This window comes from Electrona antarctica (assembly GCF_951216825.1).
Source record: "Electrona antarctica genome assembly, chromosome: 15".
NCBI lineage: Eukaryota > Metazoa > Chordata > Actinopteri > Myctophiformes > Myctophidae > Electrona > Electrona antarctica.
In genome coordinates this window covers 30,230,462-30,251,300 of record NC_136796.1, presented here as the reverse complement: position 1 = coordinate 30,251,300, position 20,839 = coordinate 30,230,462, and the positions used below count along the sequence as shown (strand labels likewise).

Here is a 20,839-nt window from a genome sequence, read left to right as displayed (position 1 = left end):
AATTTAAATGGGCATAATAAGGTTTGGCTTCAAGACCATTCCTTTTCGGTCAAATGTTAACTTTTATTCTTTATATACAACTGCTGTGCTAAACCATGACTGTGATAAATAATCAAACTAACATGTTCACCCCTGCACACATCGCTTAGACTGAGATACACAGGACCACCGAAAATGGAAGCCTCGTGCCTCCATCCATGCCTCCGTGTCCCGATACCCACCTCCAGGGATCCTGCTGAGAGGCTGGTGTTGGCGTTGGTGGTGGTGCTGCCCAGGTTGCGCGGCAGGGTCCTGGTCCTTTCCACCGTGCTTCCGCCCGTCAGAATCTGCCGCATCGACGGCCTCTGGCCGGGCTTCAGCTGCAACGAGTGTCCGTGGGCGTGCATGTGGCCGGCGTGAGTGTGCACGAGGCCGCCCTGCCCCCCCATCATGTGGCCGTGCCCGTGGGGCACGGCTTTGATGGTCCCGTACGAGCGGTTGAGGTTCATGGCGAGGTTGAGGTCGCCCACGCCGCCGGGCGGCACAAAGTCGGCCGGGTAGGCCTCGCTCTCGGCCGGGTGCAGCGTCAGGGGGGAGGGCGGCGGCGGAAAGGGCGGGTCGTCCACCGCGATGTTGAGGGGCTTGTCCTCGCCCCCGAGTCCCAGTCCCAGGCATCCCCCCGAGTGGGAGGTGGGCGTCGGGGGCTTGAGGCTGACCGTCCTACGAGGTAAGACCATGTAGTCCCCTTCGCCTCCCGCGCCGCCGCTCCCCGTGCTCCCGTCCTGGGACGAGTTGGAGGCGGAGGGGTTGTGCGGCCGTGCCCAGCCCAGGCCGCTCTCGGTGCACAGGTAGACGGGTGCTCCCCCGCCGCGCTGCTGCCTCTGCTGCTCCAGGTTCACCTCCTTCTTCAGCGCCGTGTCGCTCAGCTCGTTGAGGCCTCCCAGTGGCGGAACCTGGTGGGGAAAGAAAAAAAATCACACCCGTTTGAACTGAGCAACTATACTTTTATTGTTATATGTACTGTACTGGGTTGTAATTTCCCCTCCTTCCTGGTGTGTGTGTGTGCGTCCCATTGACCCTGTATGTGTTTGTGTGACCGCTCAAAACAGCTGCAAGGGTCAATAGGTCGTATTCGACACACACACACACACACACACACACACACACACACACACACACACACACACACACACACACACACACACACACACACACACACACACACACACACACACACACACACACACACACACACACACACACACACACACACACACACACACACACGTGTTCATTAGAGACGGTGTGAACCGCTCAAAAATACAAACTCAAAGCGTCGGCATGTGCTGGATGTACACCTCGAGTTTATTTCAGATGAGTAGGAGAGTTAAACACTGCCAGTTAAGCCGTCTAAGCTGGCCCAATGCCCAATCGCTGTTGCTTCTCTAGAGCTTGCATCAAATCCCACCAGAGCTATCTATCTCTACCCATGAGTCTCCTATCTCTGCTTTACAAATAACCTGCTGCAATACATTAGATATGTCTGAAAGGTAATCCTCTCAAGGCGTCCTGCAATGTGTTCTGAATTGGCAAAAACAGATTTGTGCCATGATAGCGCATACACATAGATCCTACTGTACACACTTACTATACCAACCTAACCTACAATATCTAGTGTACAGTAGTAGTAGTACAGTAGGTTGAATTGTACAGATGGCAGGTTACCAATTACTGTACAATTCAACCTATTGTACACTCCTACTGTAGGCTACCTAAGTATCAGTATCCGACAGTACTTTCCTTACTTTGTAAATCCTGAAATTCCCCTGCAGAATAATAAAGGTCTATCTATAAAGGTATCTATGTATCTATCTATGTATCTATCTATGTATCTATCTATCCATCTATCTATCTATCGATCTGTCTATCTATCTATCTACAGAGTGACAATATGTATTTTGTTTTTATTCTGAGACTGACTGATGCTCCAACAAAAACAACTGATCTTAAGTTAACTTCATGCAAGTTATCTCAAACCACTATACCTGTACAATAAGGTTGGGAGGGGGGATATTCCCAGGGAGGGCGCTAAAGTTGACTCCCACTAACGCCTCCTGGTGGGCGGCCAACTTGAGGTCGTCCTCATCGTCAAGGGAGATGCGGGACAGGGTGCCGGTGATGGTTGCTGGATTGCAGGTGTTGACCTCCTTGAAAATAACTGGAAGTGGGGTGGGGGTGGGGATCGGTGGGGAGGGGAGAGACAGAGAGAGAAAGAGAGAGAGAGAGAGAGAGAGAGAGGGAGATAGAGAGAGAGAGAGAGAGAGAGAGAGAGAGAGAGAGAGAGAGAGAGAGAGAGAGAGAGAGAGAGAGAGAGAGAGAGAGGGAGATAGAGAGCGCGAGCGCAGGGAGGAGGTATGACGCACGTAGGAGTGAGGTAAAGTTTTGGGAGATAGGGCCATTAGTGAGGGCAGAAGCAAAGGGGGAAGTTAATGAGTGAGGATAAAGAAAGGATGTTAAAGCATAATAGAAAGGTCATGAGAAAACAGAAACCGGCTCGGGGGGAGAGAGAGAAGTAGGAAAGAAGAAATATGGAAGAGATGAGATGGGGATAGCAGGGAGACAGATGGTTATGGAGGACGACAAAAACGGTGTGAAAAGAATAGTCATGCAAGGTACAGGAAGCATCAAGAGACAGAAGCCAGCATATTAAGCAGAGATGATTAACATAATAAAAAAGAATAATTCATGATTAATGCATATAGGAAGAATTTGACAGGGCATAAAATTATAATGCCAAAAGGAAGACAACCAAACGGAAAAATATGGGTAAGGAATAGAGAGAGAGAGAGAAATGTAGTCATAAAAGCAAAGTGAGTTCCCTTAAAATAAAGACGAACATCTGTGGAGCCAGTACAGTCAACATAACCCATGAATAAATGCAATATATCTCATTGATTGGGTTGCAGAGATGCACCGGACCGGGGCATGCACTGCTACGAAGTCACCCACGGGGCTTCGATCAAGACCTAACTGTGAGCTGTGGTTGATGTGGTAGTGGCACCACCGCAGAATAACACAGGTTGCACCTTAAGTTTCCATTTCTCATCTTGGGCTTAGATGATTTATGCAGTCTGAGATGAGTTTTATCCCCGACACTGTGACCCAAAGTCTCTCTCCATCTCAGAATATGCTGCTGAGCCAGGGTTTTTATTAGCTCGGAGAAAAGGGGACAGTGTCACGGGCACCATGCTTCACATGAAAGACACCCGAATACCTTGAAGTCCACTTCACAGCTTGGTCACCATCAAAACACATTATTTCCCTGCCCTGTGAGCTCATGCAGTGCAGTATCATCGCTGTGTGCTAGCATGCCAGTACCATACTGTGTGTGTGTGTGTGTGTGTGTGTGTGTGTGTGTGTGTGTGTGTGTGCGTGCGTGCGTGCGTGCGTGCGTGCGTGCGTGCGTGCGTGCGTGCGTGCGTGCGTGCGTGCGTGCGTGCGTGCGTGCGTGCGTGCGTGCGTGCGTGTGCCTTGACGTCACAATGAATCACACCATGAAACTAACTACTCCTTCAAGCTTCCATGCGTGGTTCTTAAAGGAGAATTCAGGATTAAGTGTTTTCTTACCTTAATCTGACGTTATTGTATCCGACAACGAGTGGTACATGTGAAAGATTACATCCGAGCGCACCACAGCTCCGACTGATTTATCGCTAAATCGCTTATTTTGATCGCTCGACAATTCTTTTTTTCTTTATATACACATCTGTCTTTCATAATGTCAGAATGCTCTCCACAGAGTTTTGTCCCAAATGGGCTACCGTAAAAGGCGAACTGCCGATGAACACCACTTCCATGCTCGGAGCTGTGGCACGCTAGACATACAGTTGGAGGCCATCGATATTGTCCTTTTCTTTTTGCTGAGGTTTGCGTAATCTGCGCAAAAGGACAGTTAACCCATTTTGGGCGGGAACCCCTTTTGGTGTTTTAAACATTATAATTTAGCTATTGAAAAATAGCAGATCTACAAGCTCATAGCGCGCCACCGAGTGGCGCGCTACGAGCTTTGTAGGTCTGCAATTTTTGAAAAATCGTGAAAATATTTATTTCAGAAAACTGGATGATTTAGAAGGATTTTTTAATATTTTGAGGTCAGGCCTAAATGGGTCAAATGATAAGGGACAATATCGGTGGCTGTAGGGCTTTTTTTCTTTCTTTTTTTTTTTTACCTCTACCACTGATTGTAGGATCAGGTTAGAGTAGGAAAAGGGCTTTCCGAAATTCTCCTTTAAGCCTCGTTAAAAAACTAAAAAACAAAACAAAAAAAGCTACTTGAAGTTGACATGCTGCTGACACTCTACTGTATAACAGCTACATAAATCTGCCATCAACAACCAAACTTTCAATAAGTTCATGCTGGAAATCATGCTCTGTCATCCACTGTGATTGGAGTGAAAAGGCTTCACTTAATCTGCCCAAAATCCCAATTCCATTCTAAAGCCAGCCACGTACTTCTGTATTCATGCAAAACAAGTCGATTCGTCAATGTACACACTTGGCCAGTAATTGGGACCGAGCACTGGGCACTAATGCTTAATTCATACTCTTACAACGTTGTCGCTTGCCGAACATAGCAGATGCAAGACGTGAGCTTGTAGACCGGTTATTTTCGGCGAGCAACACACCATTATAATGAGGTACAAATCAAGCGTAAAGGTGGAGTAAGTGATAATATGTATTTGGTCAAATAAGTGATAATAGCTCTATATTCAGATAATAATCAGCTAGAGAGTGCTAGTTCAATGCACCGTCTCTTCAGCTCTTAGAGAAAATAATATGTTCAGGTCGTTTCATCCAATCAGGAGAGATAACTCATACAGGTTACAGGATACGTGTAACCTGTCTGCAAAAATAGCAGACAGAATCGGATATTAAAAAAGTGGAGGGTTTTCTCTCCCGATCAGATCAAATTGGCAAAACCTGAACATGCATTTTCAGTTTATTAAAGTGCTTGAGAACGGGTGACCAGAATATAGATAGAGCTTTAACTTGAAAAATAAAATCAAAAATACATGACTTACAGCACCTTTAGGGCAGAGGTTGCGGTTGCTACTACGTGGAATGGCCGTCACTAAACACAACACAACACCTACAGTATATAGCACCTTCCCTACTCTGTTGGCGCTATAACTGATCTGAAAGGACTGGATAGGCGCGTGACGCATTCAGCTCAACCCATCCTATCCCCTCACATCTGTATCCAACAGGCCAACAGGATGCCATTGAGCAAGGAGTTATACGAGTTTACAAACTTACATGGGTGTCCTCTCTCTGCAAGGGTGGAGGGAAAGAGTGGCTCTGTGTTAATTTGACATAAACACATCTTGAACTGAAGATAACCATCAGAGAAAAACATACTGCATGCATGTACACGGACACGCGCTCACACGCACACACACAGATAATACGCTGAATCAGCCTCATCCAAACTCATGCCATCCGAATACTCTTTTGATTGGGCAGATTCCGTGTGACTGACTGGGGTAGTATAATATAGGTCCAGCCATCACATTGACATGCACAGCAGCAGAGCAGTGTTACAGCTCACGGCTTCCTCTCTGCTACTCTAATCCCATGTTTAAATGGATACGAGCATAGATGAAAGGAAAGAGAAAGCAAGAGAGGGGTGGAGAGAGAGAGAGAGAGAGCGAGAGAGAGAGAGAGAGAGATTGAGAGAGAGACTTACCCGTCTGACATGCCAAATCCACATCCTTCTCAAAGTCCGTCTGAGAATAGAGATAGAAAGAAATGGAAAGGCCAATGAGTAAGTGTGAACTCTTGTTTGTGTTACGTGTGTGCACGCGCGATCAAGCCTGCTCGCGTGACTGGTCTGATAAAAGTCACTGCAGTGGCAGATTAGCAGCAGTATAGAGGCCAGGAGACTAATAAGATCTATGCCCTTATAAATATACTGTACAGTAACACAGCCAATGACCCTGATGATCTGATTTGTCCTTTAGTCAGGAATGTTATCCATTTCCATATAATCGGTTTCCATTATGTTAATTTGTTCTCACACTCGCTGTGCACACGTTCATTCTTATATTCTTTGTTGATAGTCTGTACACATACCACATACCAGGGCTAGTTTGTACTCTGTACATATCCACATGCATATTCATTAATATATTCACTGTAGATGACATAGAATGCTTAATTCACATGTTTACTGTACATTTATTGTACAATAAGGAACATAGGTTCAGTCATTTACTCATTCAAAGATCTAGTGCAGATATTGTATCTAGGGCCAGCAGCTCAGTATTTATCTTTATTTCGTATTACAATTGTCTTATTCTTCCTCTTACGTGTTTCATTCTTACAGATGTTGCCGCTACTGGTGGTCAATAAAGGTTTAACGTGGGGCCTCAATACCCAGATATATGGCGTGTAGTCCTGGGTTCAATTCCCGAGCCCTGTGGACCTTTGCTGCTTGTCACTCCCTGACTCTCTCTACCCACGTCTAGTCAATCTCTAATCATTGCGGACAATCAATGAAGGCAGAAAAAGTAATAAAAAAAGGTTTATCATATCATATCTTATATAAATTACTTCTCAGCAGGTTAAGTAAGTTAAGTAAAAAAGACAATCATAGATATAGTAGAGTATAGACAATGGTGGAGGGGAAAAATACGACTTGGTCAGGGTCTTATTCAGGGGATCAGGTTCTACACCAGAAACATGTTTTCCCCTCTTCCACGGTGACTTTGCTGGATGGAACGTGACCCTATACGTTCAACTCTAATTAAAAACAAAGATTGCTTTCATACTTTGAATCAGTTTCAGTATCTCGACATGCGTGACTGACATTTTAACTCGGACGGTGCAGAATTTGTTTCGGTAGAGCCAACGACAGTGTCTAACAGAGGCATGGCAGGTATTGTGGAGATGCGCCAGGTACAAAATGCCTATTCAACAGTACTATTATCTGCTGCGCTATTTGAAGCAAAACGCTGCAGTCCCCTTGACTAAAATTGGTCATCAGGGGGAAATCGGGCATGAAGAAAACAATGGCTTTGATGACTCAGCTTGAGTCAAACAGAAGCATCCTTATGTGAACCCTCGCTGAATTCATACTGCTCAAGTAATTTTACGGTTCATGCAAAAAATGCGGTTTATTTGCTCTCATCAGAACTGTATACGATCATCTGTGTTCATTAGGGTGTTTGGATTAAACCGTGTTGAGCAGAAGTTACACTTCGAGGCTCTAAAAAAAGCATCATTGAAGCTAGTATGCATGAATCTAACCACACTCATTGCTATGCCGGTGTGGCCCTCTCTTCTGTCATGACCGAGCCTCCTCCTGGCCTCCATGGGATACACTTACAAAAGGCTTTGTTTGGATAGTAAACCATGGATTTTTGACAGTTTGGGCACGCCAGTCGTTGAGAAAAAGGAAGCAGTGGGGAGGTGGTATGAAAAGCAGAAAGAGAAGGGGAAAACACTCTCAAGAGAGAAAAACCTGTACGTACGAAATTCATCTGTAGCACAGTAAACAAGGTTGTTTTTTTTCCTAAACGCACAAACAAGGATATGGAAGAAATCTCCCTCTCGGTACTGTAGCCCCACATTAAACGGCCAACAATATATTCTACCTACAGTATACAGTATTTTTAAAGGTGCAATATGTAACCTACGGTAGGCCTACCCTAAAATCAATGGGTGATTTATGAGAAGTGATTCATGTCTCAATTGTGTGACCAAGATCATCGTTTTACAGATTGCACCTTCATTATTCCACTATGGATTCTACAGACATTCACCACAGCTATCTGCTCAACTACACAGTTCTGACATACTGGTAGGCTGCTGATGTGGTTGTGGACGTGGCTATGATCGTGGGCGTGGTTGGGGACATTGTTCAGGAATGGGCTATGGTTGCGCCCGAGGTTGAGAGTGTAGCCATGGCTGAGGCTGTGGCTGAGGCTGTGGTTGTGGCTGTGGCTGCTGTGGGGCAGAGTGAGGTAACAGCCCTGGCGGCTCCCCTGCGGGCAGGGCGACTGGCGGCACATGGGTAGGCACGGCTGTTGGTGGCAAGCCAGGGAGCATGGTGACCCACCAGAACGCTGTAGGGAGCCGTACTGTTGGCCACAGTAGCTCACGTTTTGGCACTTCTGATGGCATGGGAGCGGAAGTGATGACGAAGGAAATATGAGAAAGCAGGAGAAGGAAGATGTGAGAGAATAGAAGAGATGACAGTATGCTTGTAAAGTCTTGTTATCAAAGACGTGTTGTTATCCGTCATGTTTGTTACATGTTGTTTTGTCATAATCTTTATAAGACCTTTTGAAAATATCTGCCTACGCACCAGACTTTCACACCTCTTTGGCAATTAAGGTGAAGAGCTCTGAGTTCTATAAACATCTATTGCTCATAAATATCCCGGCTTTATCTGACAAATATCAAATTTTCAATAAGTGGGCTTAGATTTGCTCTCCCGCTGAGTACCAAAATGAACCGTGAAAAAATGAAAAAGTAATAATAAAAATAATAAAAAGATGGTGTCCTCACAATTTCCCTCACAGATCGATTGCTCCAATGTTAAATCTCCTTAACCTCAGTGGTGCATTGGGTAGCCCATAGCCATTACTGTAAATGAGTCTATTGGAAGAATAAAGTGAATCGAGAGATGGGAGTTGCAGTAACTGGCGCTTTCACCGCAGCAGTGTGACCGTGGTGACATTGGCACGGCAGTTCAAGTCTCTATGATTTATCACGCTATTAACCGCGTTTTGGAACAAAATAACCTTACGTGGGCGCACACGCTTTGAATAAAGATGAGAACCGCTTAGGGTAAACAAAAGTGCTGCTGCATTGTCTGCTTTGCTGATAATGCACAGAATCTCAGCTAACATAAAAGCTTTGTTCCTTTACCCATCATAATTCACACACTTTAGGGCCTGCAGGAAGCGCAGCCAACCGTGTTGTCAAAGTTTTGTTTTTGGAACTTGATATATCGCTTGTATTCTGAACTATTATCTGAACTACTATAGTACTATGTCATTGCCCAGTGTCAACCATTTATGGGGAGTTGGAAAGTTAATGTCACACCAGGAGGTACAAAGACAGGCATGGGAAATGACATGGAAAATGTGGCCTGCTTGAATGAACAATAATTAAATTAAAGGAATTTTACAAAGCCAGAGCAGTTTAGGAGATAAGGAATCACAAGGATTGCGATTCTTGTCATGAGGGCTGAAGTTTGGGGGGGGAAATCCGCCCCTGGTCGCTGTTAGTTGGTAGGGGTTGCTCATGGGATAATGAAATGGAACGCTATTCACCATGATCTGCACCTGTCCATTCTTGCAGGAGTCCGGCGAGTTCTCGCTGTCATCTTTGCACCCACCCATTCGACATCGCACTGCGTCCTGCACCTGGGAGGGGGACGGGGACACGGGCAGCAAGAGGATGAATATAAAGGGAAGTGGGGAGAGGGGAGAGAGGGTAAGAGATTAATGGAAAGGTTTGAAGACGGTTTAAAAGTCTTCACTTGCAGGCCACAGTTCGATAGAGAGGGAAGGAATGCAGACAGCTGATGTCTTGGCAATTTTTGAGTGTGGTCGCTGAAAACCGGAACAACGTTTACAGGTAACCAAACTCCACAAACTAAAACACATTTTCTGCGAGTGGTAAAGTCGTAAAGACTGTGAAACTGGCAACCTGTGTGAAGAGAAAAGAGAAAGCAGAGAAAGAGTGTCAGGCATACGGGTCCCTCATACAAGAAACCCTTTCACCAGATTGGCTGTGACACAGCTCTATCGCACCCATCTGATGGATCTCTGCGTGGACTATTTCACACAGCCAACTTGGTGTGTTTCCACTATTATGCTCCGTATGACGGATATCTTTATTGCTTGCTGCTGAGCTGGGTGGTTTCTCAAAGTGCCTACTGTCAAATCTCATAAGATGAGTCAGTCGGAGCATTCGCGCAAGAAAGCCGCACAAGAATAGAAGACAGACAGTCATCTTCACTCTCAGCGGGTGGCCTCGTAATCTGTGTACAGTGTGTGTGTGTGTGTGTGTGTGTGTGTGTGTGTGTGTGTGTGTGTGTGTGTGTGTGTGTGTGTGAAAGAGAGAGAAAGAGAGAGAGAGAAAGAGAGGGAGACATAAAGAGAGACAGACAGACAGACAGACAGACAGACAGACAGACAGACAGACAGACAGACAGACAGACAGACAGACAGACACACAGACACACAGAGACAGACACACAGAGACAGACAGACAGACAGACACACAGAGACAGACACACAGAGACAGACAGACAGACAGACAGACAGACAGACAGACAGACAGACAGACAGACAGACAGACAGACAGACAGACAGACAGACAGGCAGACAGAAAGACGCATTGTTGTACAGTATAGTACAACAATGCATCAACTCTCTAGTCTAGTTGATGCACTGTTGTACTACACTGTAGCCACCATGTCCAATTAATACTGCATGCTATGGTGTATCCTAGCTTCCATTTGTTTCCTTGCGCACCACTCTCCCTCTGTGCAAACCTGTACTTGTAGTGTATTCTGTGTTTTTGTGTCTGTGTGTAGAGAGAGAGTGTGTGTGTGTGTGTGTGCGTGCATGCGTGCGTGCTTGTGTGTGCTTGTGTCTGTAGAGTGATGGTACCCGACGCAGCTACTTCTCTCATCAACATCCTCTTCTCTCTCCAATCACACTGCTCCAGACATTTATGCAATCATGCAGAGATGTACAGCATACGTGTAGAGAAAAATAAAAAAAAGGTAAAAGCTCGGCATCTCTCCGTCTCTCTACATTAATCACAAGTCCCATCCTGGGCCCATAGTCTCTCTGCCTGGTCCATCTCTCTCTACATTAATCACAAGTCCCATCCTGTGCCCATAGTCTCTCTGACTGGTCCATCTCTCTACATTAATCACAAGTCCATCCTGTGCCCATAGTCTCTCTGCCTGGTCCATCTCTCTCTACATTAATCACAAGTCCCATCCTGTGCCCATAGTCTCTCTGCCTGGTCCATCTCTCTCTACATTAATCACAAGTCCCATCCTGTGCCCATAGTCTCTCTGCCTGGTCCATCTCTCTCTACATTAATCACAAGTCCCATCCTGGGCCCATAGTCTCTCTGCCTGGTCCATCTCTCTCTACATTAATCACAAGTCCCATCCTGTGCCCATAATGTGTCTCTCTGCCTGGTCCATCTCTCTCTACATTAATCACAAGTCCCATCCTGTGCCCATAATGTGTCTCTCTGCCTGGTCCATCTCTCTCTACTCCTCCCTCCTGGTATAGAACTATGGATAGTTCAGAATGTTTGAACTTAAGCTGTATGAAATACTTGCCATTAATATAGCGCTTGCAACTGTATTAATTGATTGCCCGAGTCCCGTGGGCGGAGTTCCGCTCTGGTGTTTGTATTAATATTAAGTTGTTCCGGTCATTTTGTGGGGGGCACTGGGGCCACGCATTAAAAGTATATTAATTCACAAAACTAGCGTAATTTGTATTGTTGACCTATTTCTACCATATAGTGCGACTTTCGTTAATTTTTGACCCCTATCACACAGAACTATGTTTTTTGTGTCCATATCACTACGCCCAAAAAATAGTTCCATGTCAAAGTTGTTCTAATATTTTAGAACAATACAAATGACGCTAGTTTTGTGGATTAATTTACTTTTAATGCGTGGGCCCAGTGCCCCCCAAAAAATAACCGGAACAAATTAATTTTCACCAAAACCAGAGCAGAACTCAGTTATACTATATTAATGGCAAGTATTTCATACAACACAAGTTCAAAAATTGTGAACTATCCCTTCAATCTGTCCATCCCCATTCGTGCCTTCCCGTTTATTTCCTACCCATCGTGGCAAACAAATCATGATACCTCGTCCACCGCTGAGCGTGTTCGTTCTCTTGCTCGTTCACTAGCTCTCCTCCACAGATCTCAGCAGTATGCCTGTGACACCCACTAACAGTCCTTTCATTTCCCCACGACGCCTTCAGATGCTCTGGGATAAAAGCACTTCATACAGCGAAGGCACACAGAAACACACTTAACTGCACACACTCAACTCCGATGTGTTTACCGTACGCAACTGGCTAGTCTTTTGTCCTGTATTCCTTTGCCCATTTTACACCGTCACTCCTCGTTTGTCTTCATCTGTTCTCTCTCACTCTCTTATTTGCTCTTTTTTCCTGCAATCTCTTCTCCTCGCTCTCTGTACCCTCCCCCCACACCATCACCACCACCTTTCTTTTTTTTCTCTATTTTTCTGCCTGCTATGCCAAAGCTACGAGGGATTACTCTTGGTCTATGGCAGGGGGATTTTCATACATTAAGTAAAATAATTCCTGGATTTACTTTACGTTCATCCCTCCTCCTTTGTGATATTGATTTAACATGGCTAAGCATTCCAAGCATTTAGAAATTCACTTACGATATAAAGTGCAGCCAGTAATCATAACCAATCTTTAGGATGCAGGCAGGGAGGGGGCCTGCATAGGGCCGGCTAAAAGGGATGCATTTACAGTTGGATGATCCTGTAAAACCTCTAAATGTGGCATATGGGAGTGAGATTTTACTCATACCCTCTCTGAGTGTGAAAACTGTGTGTGTGTGTGTGTGTGTGTGTGTGTGTGTGTGTGTGTGTGTGTGTGTGTGTGTGTGTGTGTGTGTGTGTGTGTGTGTGCGCGCGCGCGGGTGGGCATGCATCGTTCCATTAAAGCTAGTTTTTTTTCTTATGATAGCCGATAGAAGCCTATCAATTGTATATTTCTGGACTAATAAATAAAACTTGGGTACGAACAATAAATGTATAATTTATCAGAGATGTCATAACTGCTTTCATCACTATTACTCCATCTAAATAATCATTGTAATAATAACAGCAACAATAACAATAATAATAATAACAACAACAATAAAATAAAATGCTGCATTCCCAGGGGTCATACCATACCATACCAGACGACTAAGTAAGTATCAGGGGGCATTAGATAGAGATTTATGGTCTTATTCCATAGGGCGCCACCGTAATCTCTTTAAAATGATCCAAGATCAGCTGGACAATCAAATTGCATTATGTCAAAGCAGGACAGCATCATCATCGTCGGTAATCCCTGCCCTTTCTGATCCTTTCCCATTCTGACCTATGGCTGCAGAATGACCTGGAAGTGAGCATGACATTTTGTCATGCAGTGGTTGGAAAAATTACTCACATTCTTTACTTAAGTAAAAATATCAATACTGCAATATACAGTATAAATACTCTGTTTCCAGTCTGGAATTCAAAATGTACTTGAGTTAAAGTACAAAAGTATCTGCACCAAAATGTACTAAAATGTACCAAAAGCAAAAGTACTCATTGTACAGCATGATGAGTACTTTTGCATGTCCTGTTTTTCAAATGTGAACAAATGTCTATATCTTTTGAAAATAGCTGATCTACAAACTCACAATGCGTCGCATAACTACACATTCTGAGCTTGTAGATCGGCTATTGTCAAAATGCCAAAATGTATATAGGGCTGAAGTGTTTAATGTATGTTTTGTAATAATAATAATCAAAGTAAGTACGTAACTAAAGTTTTCAAATAAATGTAGTGGAGTAAAAGTTGAATGTAGCGAAAATTTGACATACTCAAGTGAAGTACAAATATCTCAAAAACTGTACTTAAGTATATACTTTACACCACTGGATTCATGCCACCTGCTGGTGAAAGGACGGGCCATCAAGTTCATCTCATGCTGGGATTATACGTTCTCACAGCAGGATATGCGTGTGGACTGGACGACACTTCGCGGCAATCCGCTTAGACACCAATTAAGTGAGTGAGTAGATCAAGTTCAGGCAGACAACCCAAGTAGTAGTGCTTCCTCGCTGCGTCAGGCCATGCGTCAGATGTCAATGACAACAGTCGAGTGGTCCGTTTAAAAGCTCACACTCACTGTGGTTGAGTGGTGACCTGCTACCTTCCCCTGGTGGGTGGTCTGAGTTGTTTGCCTGAAATATGCAGGAAAAGGCTGCAGAGGGGGGGGGGGGGGGGGGGGGGGGGAGACATGTTAAGACTCACCTCTCGGCGCATGGCGCAATGGACGGTGATGATGACAAAACCTTGGACAGAGTCAAAGACGGCAAAGAGGACCTTGGGGGGAGAGTGAATGGATAACATTGAGTTAGCCATTTTTGTCCTTCCGGGCTTCCTTTCTGTCAAATAATTGGTTTCAAAATACTGTTGGTTCAAAAAGCAACACAAACACATTTCCATATTATGTAACCATCCAGACTTCTCAGGCTTACTGAACCCAGACTCAACTTTTCAATCGAAGCTGAAAACTTTTCTGTTTGCCGCCTTTTATTGAGTTTATTGATTCATCTCAGTCATTTTATTCTCATATTTGTATCTGTCTCATGATGTAAGCTTGTTATTTTCTATTCTCTTTTTGATAACTCTTTTGCACTCTCTTACGATGCTCTTAGTGTTTTGCGTAAAGCACTTTGAATTGCCTTGTTGTTGTTGAAATGTGCTACTGCATACAAATAAACTTTGTTTGCAGAGAAACTGCTCAAAGTTGAAAATAGGGAGTAAGTATGGAGCATTTAATCCATTTGTTTTAATGGCCAAATGGTTCTGTGAGAGTCTGTTTTTTTGTGCTGACGTGTGCACGTGGTGGTGTGTGTGAGGTGGAGAGAGCGGTGGCACCTGGAAAAGTGTGGAGCGTCGGTCGGTAATGGCCAACACTGCTGACATCCAGGTCAACGCCAAGAGAGGAAGAACCACGCAAGAACTCCACAGAGAGGCCCTGAGAGAGAAAGAGAGAGAGAGAGAGAGAGATAGAAGAGGGGTAGATAAAGGAGAAGATGGAGGGAGGGAGTAAGGGAGAGAAGGAAAGGAAAGGAATGGGGGATTCAATCTCAAACCAGATTACACATGTTTCATTCCTCTCTCACACACTCTCACGCACAAGCTAAGCGGTGAGCACACTTAGGATGACAGGCAAAGGCAGGTCCACGTGAAATCCCTATTATGCTGATAACGTGAGTATCTATCGAGCAACTTTGACACCCGCTCACAATTATACGGCATACGTTCCACGCCACGTCTGCAAACTTTGAGTTGAAAGGCAGAGGCACGACCTATAGGGAGGCTAGACTGGCAATTACTGATATGGGGCTGCTTTCGAGGTGTGTGTGTGTGTGTGTGTGTGTGTGTGTGTGTGTGTGTGGTGCACTGCACATGCTGAAGTCAGACACCAATTTTGTGCGCTTCATGCTGCATGAGCATCACTCTGATAGACAGTGTAGTCTAATTACATGGAGACATAGAGTATGCATGCACATCCTTTCATAAGCATTATGGCTGAGGGCCATGTATGAATACAAGAATAACGATTATGACTCCCGTCTTGCATTGTGGTCTCCCCTGTATAAAGAACCTTTCCCAACCAACAAACAACGTAAATAAATGAATCACATACTGTAGCTTGTATGGGAGAGAGAGAGAGAGAGAGAGAGAGAGAGAGAGAGAGAGAGAGAGAGAGAGAGAGAGAGAGAGAGAGAGAGAGAGAGAGATGGGGAGGGTGGCGGAGGTAAAACGAGGGAGAGAGAGACAGGAGAGAGAGGGGAAGGAGTGGGAGGATATTAGGGAGCCTATTTCAATATATGCGGCTAATTCCGTGCATACTGAAACCTGAACACACAGACTCCACACGTCACTCTTTGCGTCAGTGTGTGTCTGAAAATAAGCACCTGGGTAAATAAAGTTAAAAGGAAATACACTGCAGCCGCGAGACCCAGCGCCACATGTTCTGTTAGTAATAAGGGAACGTCACCTCTTCACTTACAATTTACCGGTGAGCATTTAGCAAGACTTCTGCCTAGTCTGTTATCTATTCAATATAGGGGAAACAATGTTGTTCATTATCGCTTACATCAGCGGTTCCCAAGCTTTCTTTGGCCGTGCACCCCGTTACCATTATTTTGAGATGTATTCATTATGTAAGCCTTACAAAATGAATACATCTCAAAATATTAGTTAACATTTAGGACAGGTAACATTACAAAAAAGATATATAATAAAGTATAATAAAGTTCTATCATTTTATCATCTACTTAGGCTGACAGTATGTGAATATGTCAGTTCACATACTGGTTTTTTTTAAGTTGCTCGATTCAGTATTTAGATAGGCCTACTTGATTCATTTTAGCTGCCCCGTCCCCTTCCCTTCCTATACAAACCCATTGTAACTTCAAACTCCATTTTAACCAGATTCATCGAAAACACCAGTCCTATTTTCTGGTAATACTGCCCTCCTAATACCTGAGGTGCCCGTGTTCATTTATTACTTTTTTCATTGATTTAATAATTATTTTGGAAAATGAGAAGCAGCAGGGGAAGAAGGCTCCATAAAAATTTACAAAAATAAATGAAAAAACGAATAAAAAATCACAGGCACCTGATGTATTAGGAGAGCAGTATGAGTCACCAAAAAAGGACGGGTGTTATCGATGAATCTAGCATGGATAAAATGAAGGTTGAAGTTACAATGGGTTTGTATTGGAAGGAGGCGGGACAGCTGAAATGACTATCAAATATCTAAATACTGAATCGAGCAATTTTGAAAGAAATAGTTTTTTGAAAGTGAGATATTCCTGAATTATATCTGGTTATCTTCGATGCTACAGCCGTTACACACATTGATGGCTTATGACTTTGTGACTGTCAACGACATATCTGATCGTTGCTGTCGGGAGGAAACCACCACCATTTTTGAGATTTCTTCTTTTTTTTTGCTGATTGAACACCCTCTGTGTGTTGTTTCGAAAATATTGAACCAATGGAAAGTATTGAAAAACGTTTGGACAAAGCCACTTAGCTCCATTGGACTCTCAAACTGTCCACCCCCTCTCATGCAAGTAATTGACAATATAAGTCACAACACCAACATTGATGAGGCAGTATTGCTTTGTTTTCAAAATATAAGGTTTTCTTCATTTCCGGAAAAATGAACCTTTTGGAGTTAGGTGGTTTCTTTCCGACAGCATGGAGGAGAGATGGAGGTTGTACTGGAACCTACAGTGGACGGTGATAATGCAGCAGTGAACAACATCTCCACCGAAGGTAGTAGTATGGTACCTACTAAACAAAATAAAGTGCCGTTTACTATGCACAAGGTGGATGCGAAGAAGCAGAAAGTTGAGCCGATGCCTGAGAAACCCCCTTGTGATCCCAGGAAAGATTAAAATGAAGAGATACGGATAGGAGCTTGTGGCTGCATGGAGAGCATTTTCATCTCATTACCCTCAAAAATAACCTCCCTGTGTGACACTACAACTGAGAACAGAGAAGTTGCATAATGCGGCGTGGTGCATTTAACAAGCAAATGCAAAACCTATGATGAGATTCAGAAAAAAATTAACGATCTAGGGACGTGGTTGGAAGCGTTCCGAGGAACGTTTCCAACTTGTAACCCATGATGGACCAGCCTTTTTTCATCCAAACGACCTGGCTGCCCCTCAACATAAAATGATGAAGGTCCTACAATTCTAAGGAAAAGGAGATACTGTATATGTGTTTTAAACGCTGCCAGACATCTACTCTGACAGAAGTGAAGTTCAGTAACGGCACTTCAATGAACCTGATGGAAAGACAGCTGTGCAATTTATACAGAATATTCCATTTTCAAGTGTACTTGTGCAAGGTAGGAGTCTGAAGTGATGATTCACTTTACATATCATTGTTTTTTTAGGAGGGGGAGGGTATATATTTGGCTGGCAATATTGGTTTACAGTAGCTGGCAAGTTGTAGGTGTGTTCATAATTTCTATGCAACTTGGCCTTGCTTTACAGCAACTGAGGAGGAACCTCAGGAATGCAAATATGGGGAAAGCATGCTTGCTACTGTAGTGATGAATGCACATTCTAGGACATCTACAGAAGCTAATCCAAAACATAGCTGTACTTGGGATTCATGTTGAATTGAATTTAACTAAATACCGAAATAAAAAATATTTGTTTTGGCACATGTTTACAGAAGAGAGGCCTTTTATCACATAATTCAGCGGATCAAATGACTTGTCAGTAAAACCATTGGAGCCCTAAAACAAGGCAGGCTAAAACACATGGTGCAGCATGACTTATAGATTAAACAGCTGGCATCATGAATATAGGAAAGCCCTAGACAGCTCATTCCACTATGAGGCACGCAGAAGTTGTTGTGAAACCTCGGAATTTGCATCTCTACGTCGCATTCCAATTTAAAAGTTTTTGCTTTTCACACATGTTTACTTGTCCTTTCCATCATTCATGTTAAACTGCTAAACGAATAGCAACTCATATCTATGGATATAATGGTAGTAAGGATTACTTGTGCAGTTGTCTCAAGAGGGAAAGAGACACAAATAAAATCAAAGACAGAAAACTATTGAAATACATTCTCTGATCATCTACAAATATGCCTGTGGACATTAGTGATACTCTAACAGAATCTTCTAACAGGCAGGATCCATTTTCAATTCCAGAGTTAACTAGACAACCCTCCTACTTTGACACGAAACCTGTGATTTGCTGTCAATCAATGTGCTGAGTTAAATGCAAATGTTGCCCTTTAAGTTACCAAAACGATGTTTGGTGCTGTGCAAATTAAGTGGCTGTAGTATAATATTGACTACACTGAGTCAATATTAAAGTATCATTTGGGGGGTATAATTCTGCACTCATTGATTAATTTGTCACTAATATTAAATTGAATTTTAAATGACAAACAACCTTCATGGTAAATGGTGTATTATAGGAAATACAAAACCTTCTTAACCCATTTAGGCCTGACCTCGAAATTTAAAAAAAAATCTTCTAAATCCTCCAGTTTTCTGAAATAAATATTTTCACGATTTTTCAAAAATAGCAGACCTACAAGCTCGTAGCGCGCCACTCGGTGGCGCGCTATGAGCTTGTAGATCTGCTATTTTTCAATAGCTAAATTATAACATGTTTAAAACACCAAAAGGGGTTCCCGCCCAAAATGGGTTAAAGTTCTCATCCACCCTAAACCCACCACCTCCACCATGATATCTCTTATACTCGCGTCTCGCACACTCCAATAGCGTGGTACTTTATTATCAAATTAACATATTCTGGGAACTACGGATTTGGCCTTGACTTTCCTTAATGTTGGATGTTTCCCAATGTAGGTGAGCTATGCACGGAAGCATGTCCTTGTTGCAAGGTGCACTGGGTAATTGTCTCCACTAAATGCCAAAATTGTAAATGTAAAATGTAAATGGGCTTTCATTATAACAGACCATTTGGGAGAATGTGGCACAAATGAGAACACTGCGGAAATGGTTAGGATTGTATAATAATGCTAATCCATTAAACCCTTCTGCTGCTAATGATTATTCAAAGAAATACAATTTAACCCAGGTCTGGGGTGTATACATACATGAGGGAACAAGATTGGCCAAACTGAACATTGAATCATAAGAATGCATGGAGGAATATGGCAACTTGCTTTCTTTCTAATTTGAAAATCTCAGATTGTCATAACAAACCAAACGAAACAAGACAGACAGATTGATGTGGAGAAGACATGTCAGTCAACGTTGACACGTGGAAAGCGAGAGAGAGAGAGAGAGAGAGAGAGAGAGAGAGAGAGAGAGAGAGAGAGAGAGAGAGAGAGAGAGAGAGAGAGAGAGAGAGAGAGAGAGAGAGAGAGAGAGAGAGAGAGAGAGAGAGAGAGAGAGAGACAGAGAGAGAGAGAGAGAGACAGAGACAGAGACAGAGACAGAGACAGAGACAGAGAGAGAGAGAGAGAGAGAGAGATGAAGATGGACTAACATGGCGCTGGCAGCAGTAGCGCTGGGCAAAGCACTGCTTGAGATGACGCCACACTTGGAGCATTTCAGGAGCAGCCGGCTACGCGCCTCCACTGGGACACTTCAGGACGCACGTGTACACACACGCGCACACAACACACACATGCGCGCACACACATGTATACGCACACAGCACACACATGTATACGCACACAGCACACACACACATGTATACGCACACAGCACACACACACACGTATACGCACACAGCACACACACACATGTATACGCACACAGCACACACATGTATACGCACACAGCACACACACACACATGTATACGCACACAGCACACACACACACGTATACGCACACAGCACACACACACACACGTATACGCACACAGCACACACACGTATACGCACACAGCACACACACACACACATGTATACGCACACAGCACACACACACACACACACACACACACACACACACACACACACACACACACATTCATGCACATACAAATATATGGGTGGGTAAGGGCCAAGGATGTAGAGTTGTACAAAATATGTGGAAAATATACAGGTGGGACATTTGGGAAAAAAAACAGAAAAAAGAAATAAAGAAGAATTGAAACAAACAAGAGAGAGAAAAGGGGGGAAAAGAAAAGGGAGAAAAAGAAAGAAAGCCAAATTAAAAAGCAGATCTCATAAAGCGGCATCGATGAAAACAGAATACAGACTAAGAGAGACTCAAAGAGAGAGACAAGACATTTGCAACGTTAAGGAGTTAGTGTCTTTTAATCACCTTCAACCTGGCATCCCTATTTTTTGGCATGTCATTGTAAGTGAAAACAAAAAATCTTAAATAGCAGATGCACAGTGTGTGCATGTGCGTGTCAGTATCCTTGTAGAGGTAGGATTGTGACGGTTAAGCTATAGACCTTATACACTAGACAGGTTTAACCTTGCAACAGACAGCATTATGGGAATGATGAGCTGCCA

The 20,839-nt window shown here is 43.7% G+C and overlaps 1 protein-coding gene across 1 annotated transcript in view; it reads right to left on the bottom strand.

Annotated features, from left to right (window-relative positions):
- Positions 1–20,839, bottom strand: part of adgrb2 (adhesion G protein-coupled receptor B2) — a 538,535-nt gene that overhangs the window by 23,127 nt on the left and 494,569 nt on the right. The window contains exons 24-31 of the mRNA XM_079522669.1: positions 19,856–19,954; positions 14,724–14,823; positions 14,094–14,165; positions 9,321–9,413; positions 7,839–8,153; positions 5,726–5,765; positions 2,025–2,197; positions 222–932 (exon numbers count right to left, since the gene is read on the bottom strand). Coding sequence (XP_079378795.1) covers positions 222–932; positions 2,025–2,197; positions 5,726–5,765; positions 7,839–8,153; positions 9,321–9,413; positions 14,094–14,165; positions 14,724–14,823; positions 19,856–19,954 — 1,603 coding nt within the window. The remainder of the gene's footprint in view (positions 1–221; positions 933–2,024; positions 2,198–5,725; positions 5,766–7,838; positions 8,154–9,320; positions 9,414–14,093; positions 14,166–14,723; positions 14,824–19,855; positions 19,955–20,839) is intronic.